At 34.2% G+C, this 25,486-nt stretch overlaps 2 protein-coding genes across 7 annotated transcripts; both read left to right on the forward strand.

Moving 5' to 3' along the window:
- The first annotated feature begins 418 nt into the window (after positions 1-418).
- Positions 419-7,975, forward strand: LOC107413661 (rust resistance kinase Lr10-like). Of its 3 annotated transcripts, none has more exons than XM_060819586.1 (5): positions 419-813; positions 1,462-1,496; positions 1,630-1,662; positions 3,402-3,428; positions 6,721-7,975. In XM_060819586.1, exons 1-5 carry the CDS (start codon positions 626-628, stop codon positions 7,830-7,832), a joined length of 1,395 nt encoding a protein of 464 aa, XP_060675569.1. In that variant the 5' UTR covers positions 419-625; the 3' UTR covers positions 7,833-7,975. The 3 variants fall into 3 exon arrangements, with proteins under 3 accessions (XP_060675569.1, XP_060675568.1, XP_060675570.1); XM_060819587.1 differs by having other exon boundaries at positions 678-813; positions 1,062-1,496; XM_060819585.1 differs by having other exon boundaries at positions 431-1,496.
- A 13,673-nt stretch (positions 7,976-21,648) lies between these two features.
- Positions 21,649-25,245, forward strand: LOC125421242 (rust resistance kinase Lr10). 4 transcript variants are annotated; one of them, XM_048469512.2, is made up of 4 exons: positions 21,649-22,607; positions 23,394-23,426; positions 23,560-23,598; positions 23,935-25,245. In XM_048469512.2, the coding sequence occupies exons 1-4, from the start codon at positions 22,289-22,291 to the stop codon at positions 25,077-25,079; spliced, it is 1,536 nt and encodes a 511-aa protein (XP_048325469.2). In that variant the 5' UTR covers positions 21,649-22,288; the 3' UTR covers positions 25,080-25,245. The 4 variants fall into 4 exon arrangements, with proteins under 4 accessions (XP_048325469.2, XP_048325470.2, XP_060675571.1 ...); XM_060819588.1 differs by having other exon boundaries at positions 22,457-22,607; positions 23,526-23,598; XM_060819589.1 differs by lacking the exon at positions 21,649-22,607 and adding an exon at positions 22,931-23,073.
- The last annotated feature ends 241 nt before the right edge of the window (positions 25,246-25,486 follow it).

The following is a 25,486-nucleotide window of genomic DNA, read 5'->3' on the forward strand; positions in this document are numbered from 1 at the left end:
TCTCAACTTTTATGCTTGTCTGAACTTGCCCGCTATACTTTATTTTAAAGCAATTTGACCCTTCGACTTTGGCATAGGGTCCAATTACCGGCCAACAATTTAATATTATATTCCTAAGAAAAAGTCATGTAGATGGAGAATCTGGTAGGTCTTGAGAAATTGCATAAGTCAATGCCTAAATTTACTTTAATTGAATATTAAATTTAATTGATGTTAAATTTAAATATCATTAATATTGAATTGATATTAATAATTATCAACAATGTCCACAATCACAAGTTATGTGAATTTTTTAACAACTAATTTATTATCACATCGTTTAATAATTGGAAAACAATTTTGATAAATCTGCTTACGATTTACGCTATGAGTAGGAGCATATTTCCGGTGATTCCCGAATTAATACGTGATAATAATAATTCAAAAAAGTATTCTATATACGTTGGTCTTTGGTTTTGACACGGAAACAAAGTTTACTAGTCCACCATGGCTGACTGGGCTGACTTTATCACTTTTCCAAGGAAGGAGACATGTCACATATTTGTGAAAATGCATCAATGAAATTAAGAATTGTTCAGGGATGTGGTCGAAGCAAACAGCTTCCTACTAGTTAATTCTCCTCCAAATGGGAAGTGAAAAGCCCTTGTCATCACCATTCATATTCATAACCTTCCTTAGTTTGATGGTATTCTACCAAACTCACTCTGCAACGGACCATAATCAACACTGTCCCTCTTCTTCCTGCGGCAATATCAACAACATAAGCTACCCTTTCCGACTGGAAACCGACCCAACTTATTGCGGAGATCTAAGGTACAATCTTTCCTGCGAGAATAATATCAGCACTGTATTATACTTGAATTCCGGAAAATACTATGTCCAGGCAATCAATTACAATAACTATACAATCCGAGTGGTAGACTCCAATCTTCACAAGGGTAGTTGCCCATCTCTCTCTTATCTGCAGCCTTTGACCGAATATAACTTCACTAGCGATTTCCTAGTTGAAAGTGTTTACTTGGGTAGTTATGGTACCCAATCTAACTTCGGATATTATTCAGATTCATATAGGACCAAGGTACCTAGAAAAAGTGGGAGAGTTTGGTATAGGTACTCACTTTCAGAGCCTATTATTTTCTTCAACTGTGAAAATCCAGTGAAATCTCCTCTTTATATACCAACTGCCCCATGCAACAACAATAGTAGCAGGGGGATTAATTCATATGTTAAGATTGGTAGCACATCTGATTCGGAGTTGATAGATTCTTGCCGTATAGAGATGATGGTTATGATCACGACACTGCGGGGATCCCAAAAAAGGAACAATGTTTCGTACTCTGAAATCCTCAATGAACTTGCATACGGATTTGAGCTCTCATGGCTGCCAAGTTATGGTAGAAGTGATGAAGCTTATACATGCTATGTTGATGATTCTAACAAAGTCCACTGTCCATCTTGTAGGGATTCCTGGGGATTAATAAATCCTTCATCATGTGGTAAGCATATGTAGAAGTAGAATGATTTTACATTATCCAACATGTTTCTTAAATTTTTTTTTTTTTTTCTTTTAAACCGTCTAATATTATCTTTGGAGAAAGCTGACGTTTATGTTTCTAATTGAATGGTTAGGGGTTTTGTCTGTGATTCTCGCTTATGTAGAAGGTAAGAATTCCTCCCACCATTCCACCATGTTATTAATTTGGCAAAATTTTATTATAGATCCTTTATTAATAGGTGCATCATATTTGAGTGTGCATTCTTATACAAACAAAAATCACAATTTTATTTATTTTTCGACTAATTCATTCATTTTTACAACATATATGTCTAGAACAGTAAAAAAATAAAATAAAAAATAATGAATAGTAAAATAATACTTGAGTTTTTCTTATATATAAGTAAAATTTTGAAGGTCGAGATGCTTCTATAAGAAAAATTATAAAACAGAGAGAGATATTGTAAATTTTATCCTATTAATAATTCTATACTTGCCCCATATTAAACGGCTTAAATAAAAAATTGCACTTAATACTAACTGAAAATAAACAAAAACTTGTCAAAAATTGTATAGCTCTAGGTGCAATATAATTTTTATGAAAGATCTAATATACAGTACTCTTTAATGTTATTTGTTAGGAAGGCTTCTTTGTCTTATCTGTCAATTTGCAGTTTTTTTATAACCAACTAATTTGAAGAATAATAATGTACCAATTGATATGATAAATTATGTAATGATATATTAATGACTGAAAAATTAATATTAATAAGTAAACCTTCGGAACTATAAGTAAAGTTTTAGATAAATAAATGAAAATCAACTAATAAAATAATAAGATTTCAGTTGGTATGTTAGAAAAATATTGAAAACCTGCTTCGTTCTTCTAACCCAAAAAACAAAAAAAACAAAAAGGAAAAAAAAAGGGATGCAAAACACAATTAAAATGCTAAAACGTGTACATGCAAATGCATTTTCAATAATTTAATTATATATGGGTTTATTACATAAAACATCCCTGTACTTTGGGGTTTGTGTCAAAATGGGGCGCTTATATATATATATATATATATATATGAGAGAGGACGGAACTACATATGTATTGAGCAATTTTGTCCTTGACTTTGTTAAAATATCAAATAAGTACTTCTAATACAATTTTTATTTTTATTTTTTTTTTACTAATTTTTGGTAAATTTTGACACTAAAGCGTTACATAATGTCATGTGCGACCTACTATTTTCACGTGGACATTTAAAAAGTTAAAAAACATTCCAAAAAAAATACTATTTAAACTTAGTTCATCCCATGTTATGATGAAAATTGAAAACAATGTATTTTTTTTCAATATTTTGAATTTTTAAAATGTCGGTTTGCCAAGTAATATGTCATATGAGACATTCTAAAGCTTCGTTGTCAAACTTTATCAAAAATTAGTAAAAAATTATAATATAGGGAACTATTTGACATTTTCTAAAATGCACGGGGATGAAATTACTAGAAAAATAAAATGCAGGAACCATTTCAACACAAGTCCCATAATAAACGGATGTTTTATGAAATTAAGCTATAATATTATTATAAGCGAAAAAATGTATTTTAAAAAAATTTACCATTACCATCACTGTTACTATTACTATATAATTTTTTTTAAAATAATTGTTACTCTATAAAGGCTTTTTCTTTTTTTTTTTTTTTTTTGGGATAATTTTTGCGGCATTGCTGCTGCACTGCCACTCGAACTTGGGCAGGGATGGAACAGAAGGGGCAACTCGGCCACTTCTGCCTCCATATTACTCTATAAAGTTAGTGTAGCACTTTGAAAGCAATGCTCTGTTTCTTCAATTAAACAAAATACCACCGTTATTGTTACTGTGTCTTTAATTTTTGGCTCCTTTAATTGTAGGTATGCTGGAAATGGCCGAAGAAACAGGTAAATCATTAGGGTATAGTTTCGTATGCAAGTTTTCTTTTTTTTTTTGGGGGAAAAACAATAAAACAGGATCCTTTTAGAGTTTTAATAAATATTTGAAAAATAAAAATAAAAATAGAAACCTTGGCTAAGTGCTTGACAAAAAGGTAGAAAAAAAAAATTTTGGGGTAAAAAACTCAGCGCCACTGTAAAAAATAGTTTTGAAATATCATAAATAACTTTAAAAGTGTTTTTTTTTTTTTTAATTGCATATAACCAAACATTCAGCCACATCTTTTATAAAGAATAAGTGCTAAAAAAAAAAATTGTTTTAATATAAAAGTACTATCAAACCCAGACTTTTTACCATCGGATCGAGTTCCCATTATCAATTTTGAGAAAGCTTCAAAGTTTCAAATTTATAAATGCATTAATGGTTTTCTTGGGCCCTATATAGGAATTATTTTATGGTTTTAACATCAAAATATCTCATTTACTAGCTATTGAATTTCTCGTCAAAAACTAAAATTAAAAACATATTAATGGTTTAATCTAAATTTAGTAAAATATTAAAATTTAATTTGAACAAAATAAATTTTATATCAATTCGAGAACTATTAATGCATTTTTGAATAATAACTTTTGAAGTGATTGGAATTCTAATAAAGAAAATCCTTATTTCAAAAGAATCATGTTGATCTACAATAAATTTCATTGTATATATATTTTATATAATAGAGATATATTCTATGTGGACAACTGTGTCTAAGTAATCTCGTTCACATCTTTTAAATATTCTTACCAAAAAAATATGTATGTTTTTGTTTTTAAAATAAAATCTAAACGAGGAAGTAATAACCCATAAAAATTGCATGAGACCCACTAATAAATATTATTAAAAATTTTTCTTCATCATAATAGTCTTAAAAGTTTAGGGGGTGGGGAAAATCAACATGAGTATGGGAATGAGTACTTGGAGTATTGTAGATTTCCTCCAAGGTTTAATTTGATAGTATTTAAACATAATTTATATTTCTTTTCCTATGGGAAAACTAAGATAATATGCTTATAATAAGATTTTTATAGTATCCTTACTATATCAAAATCCTATACATATTAAGTGTGAAGTTCGCAATCTATATATAACATGTGGGAGTATTTTTAACCTTATAAACATTAATGACCGGAAACAATTGTTAGAATTTAGAGTTAATTCTCCCTTTATAAACTATTTTTTGATATATAAAATTGAACATTAAAGATAATTGTTTCATTGTTTTATTGATAATCATTACCAAATATAAATATGAATATGTAACGTGTTATTGTCGTTTCTAGTAATTGTAAAAAATTAAAAAAAAAAAATTCCGACTTCTGGTGGAATATTAATTATTCATTGATTTTAAGGAATAAATATTCATTTTTACAGCCCACTTTCAGTAACTCTTTCACTTTGCTATAAATAAACTTTTAATATTATTATCATTTTTTAAAATAAATTTGAATTTTGATAGACTATTATTCCTTTTCCCAATTTTTTCTTTCAAAAATAGTTATTCTAATTCTACCCAAAAAAAAAAAAAAACTGTGCCAAAGTAATAATTTAGGTATTTTAAACTTCCTTTATGTCCATTGTATCTGATTGTATCCAAAAATTAATGGCAAATTATGTAAACACCTTCTTTAGTTTTAAGTTTCTTCATATATACCTTCAGGGTTTTTTTTAAACTTACACATACTGCCTTTGTTGTTTCAATTTTATTTTTTTTTCACAAAATCCATATACCTGAATCAAATTTTAAAATTTGGTGGTCAAATATTATATAATTTTTTATAATGATAATAATGCCCTCAATGTAAAATATCAAAACTTAAAAAAAAAAATAATTATTATTTTATCTTTTAACTTATTTTATAAATAAGTTTATTTGTAAAAATAAATAAATAAATAAATATGAAATTCCATGATTTTGAACTTCCATGATTTTGAACAAAATATTAAAATTTAACTCCATGCTTTGAAATAATATTAAAATTTTAAGCAACATTTGGTATACGGAATAATTATTTCTAATTACGGGGCGTAAAACAAAAAAATATGCCGATTCGGGCTTCGGGCATACTATATTTAATTTTTCCACCATTCTAAACCCTAAACCCTAAACCCTGAATGAGAATATTTATTCATAGAAAAAAAAAAAAAAAAAAAAACAACAACAACAAAGGGAGGGGAAGGGGAAGGAATAGTTATTCATACTAATATATTTAGTTATTATATTAAATTAGCCTTTATAAAACTTTTTTTATTTTCCAAAAGTATCAAATTTGGTATAAATTAATTAAAAGTTAAAATTTTTAATGATTTATATAATTCAAGTATCGGATAATAAATATAGATTTAAATATATTTTAAATACAATAAAGAATACCAATTTTGAATTTTTTAAAAAAATTAAATAAAAATATGTATTCATATCGAATAAACATTTTTAAAATTGAAAAAATACAAAACAAAGGAATACTAAGTGTCTATTTGTTAGAGTTTTTTTTTTTTTTTTAGACAAAAGCTTTACTTAAAGATTAAAAGATATTTTGTTTAAAAATAAAAATGTTTGGTAAGAATCAATAAGCACTTGTTGATAAAAAAAAATTAATATTTTTAAGCTGTTTCAGAGAACCTCAAATTTGAACTTCTTTAAAAAAAAAAAATTAAACTTATATGGAAACTCATTAAATATTTAATATAATTTATTTATTTACAACCAAATACTTATTAGCTTTTTAATAAAAAATTTTAAAACAAAAAAATTATTATATAAAATTCTACAAACTAAAGCTGTACTTTCAACAATTATACCAAACGAACAATCATATAAAATAACTATTCCGTTCTTATATCTCTTCCATATACTAAAGGTGTCTTATGTTTATAAGTTTATTCATCAAAAAAAAAATGGTGAAATAATATATTTTTATTTTTTTTAATTTAGGATTTTAGATTAAGGGTATTTTGCCATTATAAAAAATTAAATCATATTGAACATTAAATTTCAAAATTTGATTAAAAAAAAGTGGATTATGTGAAAGAAAATTCAATGGTGCTATGCACGTGGGTGCCGTTTATTTTAACACATTAGAAGACACCATAGAACTTGGGGTGTTGTCCCCATTTGCTTTCAATATTTGCCCCTTTTAGACATTAGATGACCGTATATTCACAGACGGAACTAGAATTCTTAAGGTTTGTATAATTTATCCAAAGATTAAACACTTTTGTACTAACCAAATTGCACTCATTTGAAAAATCTTCCAGTGCTACTGTTAACAATAGCAAAACTCTTGATGGGGATTCCATGTGTGGCTGTACTTTTAATATACAAATGGCGAAAGCGGCATTTATCCATGTATAATGTGATTGAAGAATTCTTGCAGAGCAACACAAACCTCATGCCTATAAGGTACTCATACTCTGAAATAAAAAGGATGACAAAGGGTTTCAAGGATAAATTAGGTGAAGGAGGCTACGGTACTGTGTATAAAGGAAAACTTCGTAGTGGTCGTTTTGTAGCAGTCAAAATGTTGGGCAAATCAAAGGCTAATGGCCAAGAATTCATCAATAAAGTAGCTACCATTGGAAGGATTCATCACGTCAATGTGGTGCAATTAGTTGGTTATTGTGTTGAGAGATCAAAACGTGTTCTCATCTATGATTACATGTCTAATGGGTCTCTTGATAAATACATCTTTTCTCAAGAAGTTACATCCTTAGATGACAAGAAAATGTGTGAAATTTCACTTGGAATTGCTTGTGGTATTGAATATCTTCATCAAGGATGCAACATGCAAATTTTGCATTTCGATATTAAGCCGCACAATATTCTTTTGGATAAGAATTTTACTCCCAAGGTTTCTGATTTTGGACTTGCTAGATTATGCCCATTAGACAATAGCATTGTGTCTCTCACTGCAGCAAGAGGAACCATGGGATACATAGCTCCAGAGATGTTTTACAAAAATATTGGACCAGTTTCTAACAAAGCCGATGTGTATAGCTATGGAATGTTATTGATGGAAATGGCTAGTAGAAGAAAAAATTTGAATGTAGCTGCAGAGCACACAAGTCAAATTTACTTTCCTTCGTGGGTTTATGACCAATTCAACGAAGGATATGACTTAGAAATGGGAGATGCAACAGAGGGTGAATCCAAAATAAGAAAGAAGATGATTGTTGTAGCACTTTGGTGTATCCAGATGAAGCCAAGTGACAGACCATCAATTAACAAAGTCAAGAAGATGCTTGAAGGAGAAGTTGATAGCTTACAAATGCCTCCAAAGCCTTTTCTATGTCCACAAGACAAGCCTGTGGATGATGAAGGGAATAAGTCAAGTACAAGATGCTCAACAATAGATTCAGATGATGAATGAAGGGATTTGTCTTATTCTAGATGCAAAAGGAAGAGTTATTGTTGGAAAGGGGATGATAGATCCTCAAGCTAATCCTTCTATAAATGATAGATCCTCAAGCCAATCCTTCTCAAATCAATAAATTAATGTTATTATTAGTCTTATTTTCATGTTTTTAATGACAAACGCGGTTTAATCTTTTAGTCTCTACTGTTGTATCATGGAATTTATTTGTCAAACTAATATTTTCCTTCTACAAATCAATTGCTCGACATGGAGTTGATGTATGTATGTTGAGGGATGAGACAGATTGGTCCACAAAAATTTCCTTTGTTTCAAAAACAAAGATCTAGTTTCTACAAAAATCCAACTGAAGATCTGGTTTATTGCTACATACAACTCACAAGAATTGTGATTCCACAGACTCAAATGGAAATCAAATAAAGATATACTTGCCTTTAGAAGTCCAAATTTGATTTTCAAAGCCATTCTAAAGTGGCCTTGTACATGATATATGGCTCTGCCATTCGCACGTATCCATAATGCTTCTTATAAACAAGTAATTAGTAAAAGCAGCAAAAGTTTTCACCTAAAATTTTGTTCTTGTATTTAACTTCCATGTTTCAAGTGAAAGTTGACTATTCATGTCCTTTGCTGCTGTACTTGTTCTTTGCAAGTCTAGCAGGTCATGATTGTTCCAATATAATGTAGAACAGAGGAACTCTCAAATATTTATAAAAGCAACCAATATAAGAATACCCCTCTATCCCAAGGTTGAAATATAAATGACTATTCCTAAATCTATTCTTCGTAGCAACATATCCCAAGCGTATTGTAATTTATATCAAACATTGTGCAGGTCAAATAAATCATCAAATTATAAGGAAGGATACAAAATATTATTGTAGGTTGGCTTTTTTCCAATCCCCAAATTAAGCACAAGCAACAGAGTACAGAGTGTGTGATAAAATTATCCTATCTAGATAGCTAGTATTCTCAACGTGCCTGTGACTTACAATCAAGTTCCTTACATTAGAGTGCAAAGAGAATTTGAAGTCCATATCTAAAAAGTAGATAAGAATGACTGCTCTTCCATAAAGATCTAGCCATGGCTTGTCCTTAATTATATTATACCTCTTAATTTTCGTTTCGAATCTAACTAATCTCTTCAGCATCATCTTCTGATTGTGTTGTGGAGCTCCTTAAGTTTGATTTCTCTCCAGCATCTTCTTCAGGCTTCTTTTGAGAACATAGAAAAGATCTTTGAGGCATTCGTAGGCTTTCAACTTCTCCTTCAAGCATTTCTCTGACTTTGTTCATTGAAGGTCAATCGCTTGGATTCATCTGTATATACCATAATGCTATTATAATCATCTTCTGTTTTCTTTTTTGTAATTCATCATCTATTGCGTCTTCTATTTCTAAGTCTTTACCTTCATCCAATTGGTTATAAACCCATGAAGAAAAGCAAATTTCACTTGTATGCTCTGCAACTCCGCTCAAGTTCTTCCTTCTACTAGCCATTTCCATCAACAACATTCAAAAACTATAGACATCAGCTTTATAAGAAATTCCACCAATATTTTTATAAAACAACTCCAGGGCTATCTATCCCATCGTTCCTCTTGCTGCAGTCAAAGACTCAATGTTTTTGTCTAAAGGGCAGAATCTTGCAAGCCCAATTAGAAATTTTTAGAATAAAATGCTCATCCGAAAGAACATTGTGCGGCTTAATATCAAAATGTAGAATTTGCATGTTGCATCCTTGATGAAGGTAGTCAACACCACATGCCATGCCAAGTGAAATTTCATACATTTTCTTGTAGTCTAATGAGTTAATAGAGAAAATGAATTTGTCAAGAAAGTCATTAGGCAAGAAGTCATATACAAGAGCATGCTTTGATCCCTGGATACAGAAGCCAACTATTTGCACCATATTGACATGGTGAATCCTTCCAATGTAGCAACTTCATTGATGAAATCTTGCCCATTAGCCTTTGATTTATCTAACATTTTGATTGCTACAAGACTTCCACTACGAAGCTTTCCTTTATACACCAAACCAAAGCCTCCTTCACCTAGTTTTTCTTTCAAGCCATTTGTCATCTTTCTAATTTTCAAGCACACGTACCTTGTAAGCATGAGGTTATTATTAGTTTGTAAGAATTCTTCAATAATGTTTACATTGACAGATGCCGGTTTCGCAATTTGTAGAACAAAAGTGCTATTACACATGGAATCCCAAGTACGGATCTTCCTCCTATCAACAGTGTTGCTGCAGGAAAGTTTACCAAAATGTTGGAATTTGATTATTGAAGAACCTTCCAACTTTATTTGACAACATTACATAACAATTTTCTAACATAGAGCAATAATGAATCACACACACAAACTCAAATTGTGTGACTTGTTTATTAACTTTCTATGTGACTGGAAAATTTGTTTAATATGCTTTTCATTATCAAATCTTGTTAAAATATATAAATCATGAATCTTGCTGAACTTACTCTTTCAAATTCCAATACCCACAACATTTATTCTCATATGGTTATATTCTTAAGCTATTCATGACAGACAAAAAAACATGGTGTAATGGCATAAATTAAGGATGTACCTATGCATAGAAGTCCCAATAGGAGGACAACTGCAAGAGCAGAAAACAACATTAATGTAAGAGAGAGATGATAATTATTTTAAAAAAAAAAATTGCTATGGGTGAAGCAGATCTATAGAAATTGTTTCTGCCTTAGAATAGTTTGCTTAGTAAATTGTAGAGGATCCTTACGTAGAACAATCCAGATGATTCTGATCATATAGGAACCTACATCGTACAAAAGAAACAGAAATGTCAACATTATCTCTAACTAAAGGAAAAAATTAACAAAATTTATAATCAAAAGTCCAGTATATAAATTTATATCTATTTATGGTACTCTTTTTCCCATTCGAATTTCCAAACTTTAATAGAATCTGGATACACATTAGGCAACATGTTTTTGATGTTGATATTCAAATATTATAAATTTTGGATATTCAAATGTTAAATTTTCATGTCTAAATAAATAAATATATATATATATGCACTTACCACAAGGGAGAACATGGTAATCAGCACAAGATGGACATTGAACAACGTGGGACTAATTGATATGGCATTTGGAAGCCAGATCACCTTTCTTAGCAAAACTTCTCACCCATGAAAGCTCGAACCCATATGCAAGTTCATTGTGGATATCAACATAGGAAATTTTACCAATTCCCAGCCACTGTGTCCTAACCATCACCTCTATACAGCAAGAGTCTTTCAATTCCCACAATTTATCTGTGCCACTAACCTTAGCATAAAAATATTGCCTTCTACTACTATTAATGCATGGATTAGTGGATATACAAAGAGGAGAATTCAGTATTAGATTTTCACACTTCAACAATAATATAGGCTCTGAAAGCAACACACTATGGGAATGTGCTCCACCTTTTGTATTTACTTTGGTTGAATATGGATCCTCATCCTTAAAATTGTATCTAGATGAAAAGTAACGAGGGATGGAGTAATTTCCCTTTTCAACATTGGAATACACAACTCGGATAGTGTAGTTATTGTAGTTGATTCTATGGACATGGTATTTCTAAGTACAATACGGTGGTAGTGAGGTTGTTCTCGCAAAAAAGATTGTACCTTTTGTTGCTGCAGTTCTTTCGATCTGTTTCAAGTTGGAAAGGGTGGTTAGTGAAGTCCAGCCGCACCACCACTGCACCGACAGTGTGAAGACTGCTCAGCCACCATCTTTGACAATGGCCATTGCTACATTTAACACCGAACTCCAACTTGCTCAACAATTGTGGGCTACTGTCAGAAGCTGTTGAAGATTGTGGCCATGCAACCAACCTTGTAAGCCTATAAATAGGTTCATCCCGTTGCATGCAAGGCAAGCCAAGAGAGCAAGCTCAATATCATCGCAAGTAAGGAGTTTTGAGAGTAAACTCAGAGAGAGAGAGTGTTTAAGTTCCAGAGAGAGCTTGAGAGAAGAGTGAGCAATTCTGGAGAAAATTTGACAGTGTAGAGAGAGGTTCCACGTGAGAATCCTCCCCGAGAGAAGTTTTTATTTTTGTATTCTATTTTCAAGAAAGTAATAGAATTCTTTTATTTTTCTTCTCATATTTCTTCTCTAAAGTGGTCAGAGAACCACAAAAAGTGGTATAAGAGCTCCAGGTCGAGAGCTTGGGTTCAAAATTTGAAGAAACAGAGCCTCTGTTCTTCAAGTTGGCGTTTTGAAAAGTTGCTCAAATAATTAATTTGACAATACCAGGTGAAAGTAATCGACGAGAAGATAACCAAGTTCGCCGGAGAGAAACGCAGAGCTTCATGCGCCACCACGCGCCATCTGCAATTTTCTGCAGCAGATCACGCGCCGCACACGCCGTCTGGAGGTTGAAGACGACCACGTCAGCAGACATGTCAGCGCACTTAGCCACGTCATCTGCCACGCGACCTGACACGTCGTCAACGATGCAATCGCCACATCATCTGCCACGTGTTGACACGTCAACACAATCTGCCACGTCATCAGAAGTTTCTAAAATTATGGAACAGCCCCTGAATTGTTGGAAATTACAGATTGGCCCCTACAGTTTCTGTTTACAGGTCGATCCAGAATTTTATGAAATTACATTTTTGCCCCAAAAATTCTGGTAATTATATTTTGACCCCGAAAGAGTCAAGTCCACCATTTTTAGCCGTTTCGGACGCAACGGTTAACTCCGTTTTGCCAAATTCGACTCCATTTTTGGTCAAGCCATAATGTCAATAGAAGAATCATCTTTGAGAGCTATGGTTAAGCTCATTGCCACAAATTATACACTTTGGAGATCTCGGATGGAAGATCTCCTCAATTGTAAAGATCTATTTGATCCTATAGAAGCTAAAGGAGAAAACCCCGATCCCAGCAAAGAAGTAGAATGGAAGAAATTAAGCAAGAAAACGATTGGTCAGATCAGGCAATGGATCGACCACAGTGTCTTCCATCATGTAGCGAAGGAAACGGATGCATATGCCCTCTGGACAAAATTGAAGGACATGTACCAGGCCAAAACTGCTCGGAACAAAGCCATGTTGCTTAAGCGATTGGTAAATCTAAAATTACAGAGTAGAACTTCTGTAGCCGAGCATACCAATGAGTTTCAGAGCTTGATAAATCAACTATCTGCTGTGGATTACAAACTAGGAGATGAGGATCAGGCCCTCCTACTTCTAAGCGCTCTTCCAGACAGTTGGGAGATATTGGTAGTCTCTCTTAGCAATTCGGCCCCGAATGGCAAACTTACTATGTCTATGGTTAAGGATGCCCTATTTAATGAAGAGACCAGGAGAAAGGACATTGGCATGGATCAATCGCATGCCCTTGTCACAGAGAGAGGAAGACAGCAAAGCGGTGGTCGAGATAGGGGGACAGGCAGGAGCAAGAGCAGAGACAGATCTACAGACGGCAAAAAATCATCATATAAGTGCTATCATTGTGGCTTGGAGGGTCACATGAAGAAGAACTGCAGAAAGTTGTTGAGAGAGCAGAGACTCCAAGGTAATCAGCTGAAGAAGGATGGAGAGATACTAGTCACTGTTACAGGAGAAGTGGCGCTCTACTCCACCGAAGAAGAGATATGCCTTCATATATCAACCCAAGATGTTGAGTAGGTAATCGATACTGCAGCATCCTACCACGTCACTCCACACAGAGATTTCTTCAAAATGTACAAAGCAGGAGACTTTGGTACGATAAAGATGGGAAATTCCAGTTTCGCAAAGATTATGGGAACTGGTGATATTCAGATAAAAACGAATGTTGGTTGTACAATCACTTTGAAGGATCTCCGTCATGTTCCAGATCTTCAGCTTAATCTACTTTCGGGAGTAGCCTTAGACAAGCAAGGTATGACAACTATTTCAGCAAAGGCACATGGAAAATGATGAAAGGTACCGTAGTTGTCGTCCGATGACATATTTATGGAACGTTGTACAAAACTCATGTGAAGATATGTGCAGATAGCCTCAATATTGTAGAAGGAGAGGCGTCTCAAAATCTGTGGCACCAGAGACTCGATCACATGAGTGAAAAAGGATTGTCCACTTTGGCAAGGAAAAAGCTTATCACTGTTTGCAAGGATGCTGCGCTAGATCCTTGTAATCACTGCTTGTATGGTAAGCAATATAGAGTCTCCTTCAGTTCCTCTACGTCGAAAAGATCAGAGTTGCTTAGTCTGGTGCACTCTGATGTTTGTGGTCCCATGGAGGTGGAATCATTAGGTGGCAACAAGTATTTCCTGATCTTCATTGATAATGCTTCTCGGAAGATGTGGGTATATTTTTTGAAGACAAAGGACCACGTATTGGATTACTTCAAACTCTTTCATACCATGGTAGAGCGTGAAACAAGAAAGAAGTTGAAATGTCTCTGCTCAGATAATGGAGGCGAATATACTTCCAAGGAGTTCGATGTCTACTGCAGAAGATACGGCGTTCGACATGAGAAGACGGTCCCTCGCACCCCACAACATAATGGAATAGCCGAAAAAATGAACCGAACCATTATAGAAAAGGTCAAAAGTATTATCAGTATGGCTAAGCTCCCAAAGCTATTCTAGGGAGAAACTGTTCGTGCCGCCTACTATTTAATCAACAAATCACCGTCAGTACCGTTAAATTTTGAAATTCTGGAGAAAATGTGATCGGGTAAGATTCCCTCCTACTCTCATTTAAGAGTGTTTGGTTGTTTAGCTTATGTACATGTATCCAAGGAGCTCAGTCAGAAGCTCGATGCAAGACCTACTCCATGCATCTTTATAGGATATGGAGATTAAGAATTCGGATACAAATTATGGGACCCGAAAATAAAAAAGGTTATTAGAAGCAGGGATGTAGTACTCCATGAAAACCAAACAATGGAAGACATTGAAAAGCCCAGAATATCTTCTAATTGTAATTCTAGTGCCGAGAATTTTGGTCATAATCCAGCACCAGCACAAATAGCCATAGAGGATAATGAGGTGCATGAAGATATACCAGAAGCAGACCAGGAGGAAAAAAGGGATATTGAACAGGGAGAGACCCAATTCTCTCAAGTAGCTGCAGGGCCATCACAGCGGTCAGATGATGGTACACCTCCTGAAACCAGTGGTTTACAATCTCGGAGATCTGAGCGACACCGAATTCCATCAAAGAGATTTCCAGAATCTGAGTATATTCTGCTTACTGAAGAGGGGAAGCTAGAGAGTTTCCAGGAAGCTGTTTCTCATCAAGAGAAGGAAAAATGGTTGCAAGTAATGCAAGATGAGATGGAATCCTTGCAGAAAAATCATACTTATGAGTTAGTTGAGCTTCCAACAGGAAAGAAGGCACTAAAGAATAAATGAGTGTTCAAGCTCAAGAAAGATGGCAGCGGAAAGGTGGTGAAATACAAAGCTCGATTGGTGGTCAAAGAATTTCTTCAGAAGAAAGGAATTGACTTTGATGAGATTTTTTTACCAGTGGTAAAAATGACTTCAATTCGAGTCATTTTTGGTTCAGTAGCAAGTCTAAACCTAGAGCTTGAACAAATGGATGTGAAGACAACATTTCTTCATGGTGATTTACATGAAGAAATCTACATGGAGCAGCCAGAAGGATTTGAGGTTTTAGGAAAAAAAAACCTCATATGCAAGCTGAAGAAGAGCTTGTATGGCCTCAAGCAAGCACCAAGACAATGGGACAAGAAGTTTGACTCGTTTATGGTGAGTGAAGGCTATAAATGGACTGCAGCAAACTAGTGTGTTTATATTCAAAAATTTTCAAGTGAAAACTTCATTACACTTGTGCTATATGTGAATGACATATTGATCGTTGGACAAGATGCAATGAAGATTAGTCAGCTGAAGAAAGAATTCTCTAAGTCCTTTGATATGAAAGACTTAGGACCAGCCCAACAAATTTTGGAAATGCAAATAATCCGAGACAGGAAGAATAGAAGGTTATGGGTATCTCAAGAGAAATATGTTGAACGAGTGATAAAGAGATTCAACATGGATAAAGCCAAACCGGTCAGCATTCCACTTGCAAATCATTTCAAGTTGAGCAAGAGATTGTGCCCCTCATCCAAAGAAGAGATAGAGGAGATGGCTTCAGTACCATATTCTTCAGCAGTAGGAAGTCTGATGTATGCAATGGTGTATACCAGACCAGACATTGCTCATACAGTAGGTGTTGTGAGTACATTTCTTTCAAATCCTGGAAAGAAACACTGGTAGCAATCAAATGGATTCTCATGTATCTTAAAGGTACATTGAAGCTGTGCTTGTGCTACGGGGGAGGTGCTCCAATCTTAAAAGGCTATACAGATGCAGATATGGCTGGAGAGCCTGATAATAGAAAGTCTACATCAAGTAATCTGTACACTTTTGCAGGGGAAGCTGTGTCATGGCAGCCAAGATTGCAGAAGTGTGTTGCTTTATCCACTACTGAAGCAGAGTACATTGCCGCAGTAGAAGCGGGTAAAGAAATGTTGTGGTTAAAGCGTTTTCTCACAGAATTGGGCATCAAGCAAGAAGACTACAAGATACATTGTGATAACCAAAGTGCCATGGATTTGAGCAAAAATTCAATGTATCATTCCCGTACAAAGCACATTGACATCCGTTAATAGATCAACAGTTGCTGAAACTGATGAAGATCAACAAAAAAGAGAATCCAGCAGATATGCTAACAAAAATTGTTGCTCAAGAGAAGCTGAAGCTATGCAAAGACATAGCCGGAATGGATGGCAGATGACCATCAGTTTAAATGCGGCTGGAGGGGGAGAATTGTGAAGTCCAGCCGCACCACCACTGCACCGACAATGTGAAGACTGCTCAGCCACCATCTTTGACAATGGCCATTGCTGCATTTAACACCGAACTCCAACTTACTCAACAATTGTGGGCTACTGTCAGAAGCTGTTGAAGATTGTGGCCATGAAACCGACCTTGTAAGCCTATAAATAGGTTCATCCCGTTGCATGCAAAGCAGGCCAAGAGAGCAAGCTCAATATCATCCCAAGTGAGGCGTCTTGAGAATAAACTCCGAGAGAGAGAGTGTTTAAGTTCCAGAGAGAGCTTGAGAGAAGAGTGAGCAATTCCAGAGAAAATTTGATAGTGTAGAGAGAGGTTTCACATGAGAATCCTCTCCGAGAGAAGTTTTTATTTTTGTATTCTATTTTCAAGAGAGTAATAGAATTCTTTTATTTTTCTTCTCATACTTCTTCTCTAAAGTAGTCAAAGAACCACAACATGTTTATGTTGTGAATATTGCAGCAAGAGGAAGGGGTACAATTGAGATTGTTTTCTGCATAGCTAGTTAGATGAGATAACATTAAAAAAAGAAGGGCTAACAATGGTGTTGAAAATGGTATTCTTTGCAGATTCCATTTGGGGAAAGAAATCAATTAGGAGAGTAGATGTGATGGTTGAGTCGTTTCCTTCTACTAAGCTACCACCATCGATGAGTTATAGAAAATTTGTTGACTATCACTATATTTGTAATCTGTACATCCAAATGAAAGATTTTTTTGTCATGTTGTATAAGGACCCACACAACCTTTTTAAAATTCATTTGAAACTTCATATCTGAATCCCTGTATGCTACACAATAATAATTCAATACAAAAGCTGACTCAATAATTGACATCAGATTCCCAGTTTTCCAAATATGAATGCCTTTTCTTTTTCTTTGTCAACTAACATTACAAAAAATATATATGTACGTATTTAGTAGTAAAAAAATAAAAATAAAAAGATCCGACAACAAAACCAAAAAGAAGAATAAATGTATTTTAATATTACAGAAGTGAGATTAGTTTGCAGCAGACAATTTTTTTGACAAAAAATAAATTTCAGTGACAGGACTCTAATGCATAGTGACAAAATTTATGGTGGTGGTTTGCTGGAATTGTTGTAGTGCAAGTGCTCAATGTTTTTGTTTTCTTATTAATTCTTTATACATTCTTTGGTGTGGTGGGTTCTCGAATTAGTAAAAACAAAAATACCAGATTAATTAAGGTGTGGGAAACCAACAGATAACAATGTATATCACAATGATAATGGGTTTGAGGATTGCACTGGCACTATTTTGAGATATGATTAAATAAAGAGATCTGGAGCAGCCAAATTTTCTCTATACATATAAGAAAAGCATCGATATCAAGAACAAGTGAGGAACTTAATGGTAAAACAGTAACAAAGATGCATGGTGCCATAAAATTGAAAGTAATAAATGAATGCCCCTTATGCTACATATATTATTTCGATATACATGAAATGGCGCACTAAGTTTTGTCAAAATTATACAAATTTTTATGTGATAACAATTAATGACATTTGCAAGTACTTCAAGTATAAGTGTAACTACATTAGGCAAGAGACATAAAATATTTCCTACTTTATGTTTCTCAACTTCCCTTTTTCTCTTTGGTTCAAGGTACTCATGAATAAATATATGCCTCCCTATTGATCACATTTTCCATCAAAGTCTGCATGTGAAATGTTTAGTTGCCAAGAATAGGCTGTCTTAAGCAATAATATTATAACTAGAGAAGTAAAGAGTCCGGTACCTGATGAGAAGAGCCATAAGCCAATGCCCTGAAAGTGCGGCAAATTCAATTGCAACAAAAAAGCTGATCCACTGCATTTTGTCCTCCTCAGCATCACATCTTTAGCTCTATCCCTTTTAGAAGCAAGGTAGATTGCAACCTGAATCAGGATAGTAAGCAACCATCACCTTCCTATGTGTTTCCTTCACCTTGTCTGGGACTCTGGACTTGCATACTCCCTGTTAAACCACAAAAAATCATAACTAATTAATTAGTGAAGGTCTCCTCATGATATTACCATTCCAACAAACGAAACCACAAATCAAAGGGAAACCATAGAGCTTAATATGAACTGCATATTCTTTGTGAAGCAATCACATTATCATTGTTTGTCCCACTGACCTCTGAAAGTGAGGCACTTTCAACTGTACCAAAATGTCAGTCCACTGCTCTGACCTGACCCTCACATTTTAGATTCATTAATTTTTAGGGGGAAAAAAACAAAAAAATTGTAATGACAGCCACCTGCATCAGTATCATTTGCAACCATCTCCTTCCTCCATGCTGAATCATACACAATCTTGATCATCTTCACTGAAGCAGAATTCTCCCTCATATACAACCATAACTTGCTACAAATAAGAAGCCAAACCAGTTAGTCTAACTAAAAAGGCAAAGGAAAGGCAGTCATCCCTGGCCAGTCATGATGTTACCTTTTCTGTTATTGTAGCCTCAAAACCACCATAAAATTTGTAAAAGTTTGGTTCTGTGACTGTGCTTCAGATGCTTGCCAAGCCTAGATAACATATCTCTAGTAAGAGCAGCAGCATCTATTGCAACACTGGACGGAAATGTTGTAGCCTGATGCACGTCAAGAAGTTAATTAATTCTAAACAGTTACAGTACAAAAACAAAGTTCTAAATGATTAGGAGGTAATATGGGAGCTGCACTACTGTGTCTGGTTACCAAGATCCATTTCCTGACAACACATTACACTGAAAAGTTTCATACTACATGTAAACAGTCAAAAGATCACTAGCTATGTACAAGCCCTACTAAAAAGCCAATTTGCAGAATGCAAGAACTGCTGTCTTCTAGCAAGAGTTGTGCCAAATGAGTACCGTAATTTTTAACTTGCAAAAGGAAATGTATTGATTCAAATTGTGAAAAAGGCATTTAATCAACTAAAGGACCATTTTCTATCTTAATACTACTAATTTTTTACATCATGACGATCAACAAACTTAGAGCTCACTTAATCCGCTAACCAGGGATAAGAAAAAACATCTATTAAACATTAATAATGTTTATCCTGTTCTTTTTTCGGTAAGATAACTGAAAGTAGGATAAAATTATTCTATCTTGCAAGTTATCTAGTGTGCTAATTGATGTTCCAATAATGGTTGACTTTTACAGCTAGAATCAACAAAATTAGCAAAAATCCTCACATTACAGTATAGATTGCAAAAAGGCTTTTGTAAATCATCATCAAATTTCAATCTATATAGCTTGCAAAAAAGGCCACTCCCAAAAACAAGAAAAGAGGTAGCAAGATTGCAGTAAAACTGAGAACTATAAAATTTTCTTTTTACGAAAATCTAAAAAGTCTTAAATATTATACCAAAAGTACTGCTGCAGAAGATGAGTTTCTCCTATTACAACATGAATCAAAGAATATTGTTAACATCTAGGTTCAACTTATGAGACGAAAACAAGCTTTAAATATCCACTTTTTAGAGATAAATATGACATTTTAGGGTAATATGTATGAATTTTTAGTAATTTAAAAGCTGAATTAATTAAAGAATAATTGTTACATTGAGCAAAACCAGACTGAAATACTATAAACCCATGCAACACAATCGAAGACATCCACTATCAAACATCAGAAAATATCAGTACAAACGACAACAAACAAGCATTTATATATATTTATATATTAAAAAAATCGTAAAATTTACTGTTTTCTATCGAAACATCGTAACTTTGTAATTAGTGAAAACTATAAAATTGATGAACTTGGTACCAAAAAGCAGAATTAAATATGGCCATAAAAAATTATATATATACAAAAAGAAAATAAAAACTAAAGGGTTTGGCTCACCATTTCATTTGAGGTTTTTAAGGTCTCGAGCGATGACTCTGGTTCAGTGTTTGGGTCAGAATTTGTGGAAGGGAAGCTATTTTGCTTCTACATCAAACAAAAACTCTGGGCTAAGTTATCAGGTCCAAAGAAGCCCAAATATCTCAATGGACCGTCATACTCGTGAGCTGGGCTTACTACCAATGAGAAACGTCCTCGTTAGGAGGAGCAGAACAAAAACTAAACTGAGAGTCGGAAGACAACGGATGAAGAAAAGAAGCTGATCAAATCTTTTGACTTTTTTATTTTTTGGAATAATCTTTTGACTTCAATGGTACATGGGCTTATTATATTATTATACATATGTAATTCATATATATATATACGTATATGGGTAATATACATGAAGAAGATAGAATTGTTTGTAGGAGTTGACTCTCTTTCCTTCACCAGATGGGAAATGGGAGAAGAAGAAGATCACCTTCTTTATCATCACCATTCGTGATATACACAGCCTTCCTGGTTTTGATGGCTTTCCACCAAACTATCAATGCAAAGCAAAATCATCATTGTCCTCCAATGATGAATTTGGCCCATCATCAAAGGTCCCAGAGCCCTATAGGTGATGGCCATACAATGTTCACAACTTTCCACAATTGGCTTTTTTGTCCCTCTCATGGTTGCTCCGCCACAGTTAAAATGACTCTTTAGATTCTTTTATGAAGCCCATCCTATGGCATAGCTAAAAGGATTGTCCGATTTGTTTTTGTTGTTTGTGTTTATGGAGAAGCCACTTAGCAATCACCATGTCACAACGACCTCCAGTTCTCCGTATATACCTCTTATAATAGTAGAAAAACAAAAACGTAAGCTTCAAAAAGGTACTCTATATTTTTGAAGTTATGTTTGACACGGAAACAAAATTTTCTAGGTCCGCCCTGGCTGACAGGACTTTTGAACTTTCCACTGAATTAGGAAGGAGACTTTCCAATGAAAAGTGGTCTATTTTTCTTTGATATGGATTGTGATGGTCAACAAAATTATGTTAACATATTGCTAGAAATTCTCATGTGTTCCAATGAAAAGTGGTCTATTTTTCTTTGATATGGATTGTGATGGTCAACAAAATTATGCTAACATATTGCTAGAAATTCTCATATGTTTGTGTATATGCACATGCAGAAGATAAAAGTTGTTTGTAGATGTGGCAAAACGCACAGCGCATTACCCAAACTTTCATCAATTCTCTCCCAAATGGGAAATGAAAAATCTTTGCCTGCACCATTCATATTCATAGCCTTCCTAGTTTTGATGTTATTCCATCAAGCTAGCTTTGCAAAGCAAAGCCATCACTGTCCTCCTTCTTACTGCGGAAATATCACAAACATAAGCCACCCTTTTCGACTCAGAACCGATCCACCAAACTGCGGGGACAAAAGGTACAATCTTTCTTGCGAGAACAATCTTACTGTATTGTACTTGTATTCAGGAAAATACTATGTTCAAGCAATCAATTACAACAACTACACCATTCGAGTAGTGGATTCATATATTGAAAAGGGTAATTGCTCCTCTCTGCCTCGTTACTCTTTGACCTCTTATAACTTCAGTTATTATTCAGATCCATATTCACTTCGTAGCAAAGTAAGAAAAAGTAAGAAAGATCCACACTGTTGCTCTATCACTTTCGGAGACTCTAACTTTCTTGAAGTGCCAAAATCCAGTGAAATCTACTCTTTATGTACCCACTGTTCCATGCATTAACAATACTAGTAGTAGTACAACAAATGCTAGTGCTGGTATGAATATGATCCAATCGAAATGGAAATATTCTTATGTTAAGTTTGGAAAGATGAATGTTTCAGAATTAATGGATCTTTGTCAGATAGAGCTGATGTTTATGATAAGTAGTAGTTCATGGCAACGAAAGGAAAACAGCAATGTTATCTCCTCCTACTCAGAACTTTACAGTGAACTTGTACATGGGTTTGAGCTTTCATGGCTCCAAAGTTATGCTTCACGATCAATTGATATGGGAACTTGCGACATACTCAAGGACTCCAACAAGGTCCATTGTGCATCTTGTGGTGATTGGTGGGGACTCATAAATGGACATTGCGGTAAGCATAATTCGGATCCTCTGCTTTTTGCAGAGTTTTTGACTTTTTGTTCTGCATAATTAGGAGACTTTTGTAATATGATTTTGTTGATCTATTTGTTTCCATTTGTCTTTCAAATCCGCTGTTAATATGGCAAATTAATTGGCTGTATTTCAATTTTTTTTTTTTTTTTACTTTCAAAAACTTCAAACATAATATGGGAATGTGAATTTGTAGCTTTCAGCCATTTATATAATGTCAAATCCGCATATAAAGCCCACTGGTGATGGTGACCAGAGGAGACAAATAACATTTTTATTAGATAGTGGAGTGAGCTAGCCGACATTTGTTACGGAATTGGGAGAAAAACAAATAGCAACGGAAACAAAGAAAGCGAAGAACAAACACAAAATTAACGTGGAAACCCTTGACGGGAAAAACCACGGGCAGGGAGAACAAATCCAATATCGAAAGATTGGTACAAAAGGTGAGCCTGACTGCGCGATACCTTCTAACCCTAATTACAGCCGAAAACTATATATATATAGTACAGAAGAAACCCTAAAATTGAACAGGTCCATACCGCGGGGCGCTGCCCCCGCACCCCCATCGGGCTCAGTGGTGGGCTACGATCTCGAGCCTATCGGCCCGAAACCTCCGCTTCCACCACAGAGCCCCAAATTTTTCTCCAAAATTTAGTTTCACCAAATGGGTCGCACCGCGAGCTTTTCGGGTCGGGTCAACAAGAATTCGGATCACAAACTCTAACAACATTTCTTTTGTTGTTTGACTAATTGGATTGTGCAGGTTCTTGGGTTACGATTCTATTTTATGTTGAATGTAAGTATATATGTCTCTCAGCATCTTATAGCATTGAATTATTTCAAGTTTTTTAGTTAATCTTGTATGAAATTTTGATGTGCAACATGTCTTTTGCAGACTGATTATCTTATTGATGGTTTTTGTGTTGTAGATTCAGTAGAATTATGCGCCCAGTACACCGTATTGGCAGGTAAATTCTCAACTATACATATAATGTAGGAAACTTGTAAGACAAAAAAGTTGATTATTGAAAAGAAAAAGAAAAAAAAAATGCAGGAAAATTGTGTATGTTATAGTTAAAACAGTGAGAAACCCAGGAAGTCATTCTGGATCGGGAAAATGCCAATGATCTGAGAAAATTGCCTAAGATAAAATATGGAACAGAAAGAGGTAGTTTAGTGATAGTGTAAAAATAGACCAAAGGGTAACTACTACATTATTTGAAACCGGTTAACTATTAATGTTTATTTTTTTATGCTAACCAAATTCGCTTTTCATTTTTAATTTATTTTTGATAAATTTTCAGTATGTGCGTGGACAATATTAAAATTCATATTCGGAACTCCATGTGTGGCCGCTTTTGTTATCTACAAATGGCGAAAGCGACATCAATCAATGTATGACGTCATTGAAGAATTCCTAGAAACTCACAATAATCTCATGCCTATAAGGTACTCATACTCAGAAATTAAAAAGATGACAAACGGTTTCAAAGACAAATTAGGTGAAGGAGGTTTTGGTTCTGTATATAAAGGAAAGCTTCGCAGTGGAAATCTTGTAGCAATCAAAATGCTAGGTAAATCTAAGGCTAATGGCCAAGATTTTATTAACGAAGTTGCCACAATTGGGAGGATCCATCATGTTAATGTGGTGCAATTGGTTGGTTTCTGTGTTGAGGGACCAAAACGTGCTCTTATATATGATTTCATGTCTAATGGGTCCCTAGATAAATACATTTTTTCACAAGGAGAAAACTCCTTAGATTGCAAGAAAATGTATGAAATTTCACTTGGTATAGCTTGTGGTATTGAATATCTTCATCAAGGATGCAACATGCAAATTCTGCATTTTGATATTAAGCCACACAATATTCTTTTGGATGAGAATTTTGTCCCAAAAGTTTCTGACTTTGGACTTGCAAGATTATGCCCATTAGACAACAGCGTTGTGTCTCTAACTGCAGCACGAGGTACCATAGGATACATAGCTCCAGAGTTATTTTACAAAAACATTGGAAGAATTTCGTACAAAGCTGATGTTTATAGTTTTGGAATGTTGTTAATGGAAATGGCAAGTAGAAGGAAGAATTCGAGCTCAGGTGCAGAGCATACAAGTCAAGTCTACTTTCCTTCTTGGGTCTATGACCAATTGGACGAAGGAAAGGACTTAGAAATGGAAGATGCAACAGATGATGAATTAAAAATAAGAAAGAAGATGATTCTAGTAGCATTATGGTGCATACAAATGAAGCCAAGTGATCGACCTTCCATGAACAAAGTTAGAGAAATGCTTGAAGGAGAAATTGAATGCCTAAAAATGCCTCAAAGGCCATTTCTTTGTGCAGAAAAGAAGTCTGCAGAGGATTCTAAGGAGAATTCAAACTCAAAATACTCATCCACAACATCAGATTATGAATCTGAAGAGGACAGTCTGCTTTTGAATGCAAATTAAAACATTTATAATAATAGTTAGTTTGTGAATGTAAAAGGGAAGCATACGTTCCCCAAATTTAATCAATTAGTGAAACTAGTCTTGCATCTTTTGTATTGACCAAGGTAAATGTACTATCTTTTTATCTCTGTAAAAACTGATAATGATAAAAGTTTGGTTTGTAGAACACATAGCAGTGAAAATGGAAAGGAACACACGGCCAATGAACATATACAATTTTGCTACATTTATCTCACATACATAAAAATTGGCCATGAACAACAGAAGCCAACCAAGTTGATGAAAGTCAATCAAGATCATGTTTAGCTATCTAAGATTCATATTAGTTAGCTTTAATTCCAGGAACTCAAATACAGAGTTAATAGAACTACTTGTTTTCTTACAAATCCGAATTTAATTTGCAAAGA

This window comes from Ziziphus jujuba, chromosome 8 (genome assembly GCF_031755915.1).
Source record: "Ziziphus jujuba cultivar Dongzao chromosome 8, ASM3175591v1".
Taxonomy (NCBI): domain Eukaryota; kingdom Viridiplantae; phylum Streptophyta; class Magnoliopsida; order Rosales; family Rhamnaceae; genus Ziziphus; species Ziziphus jujuba.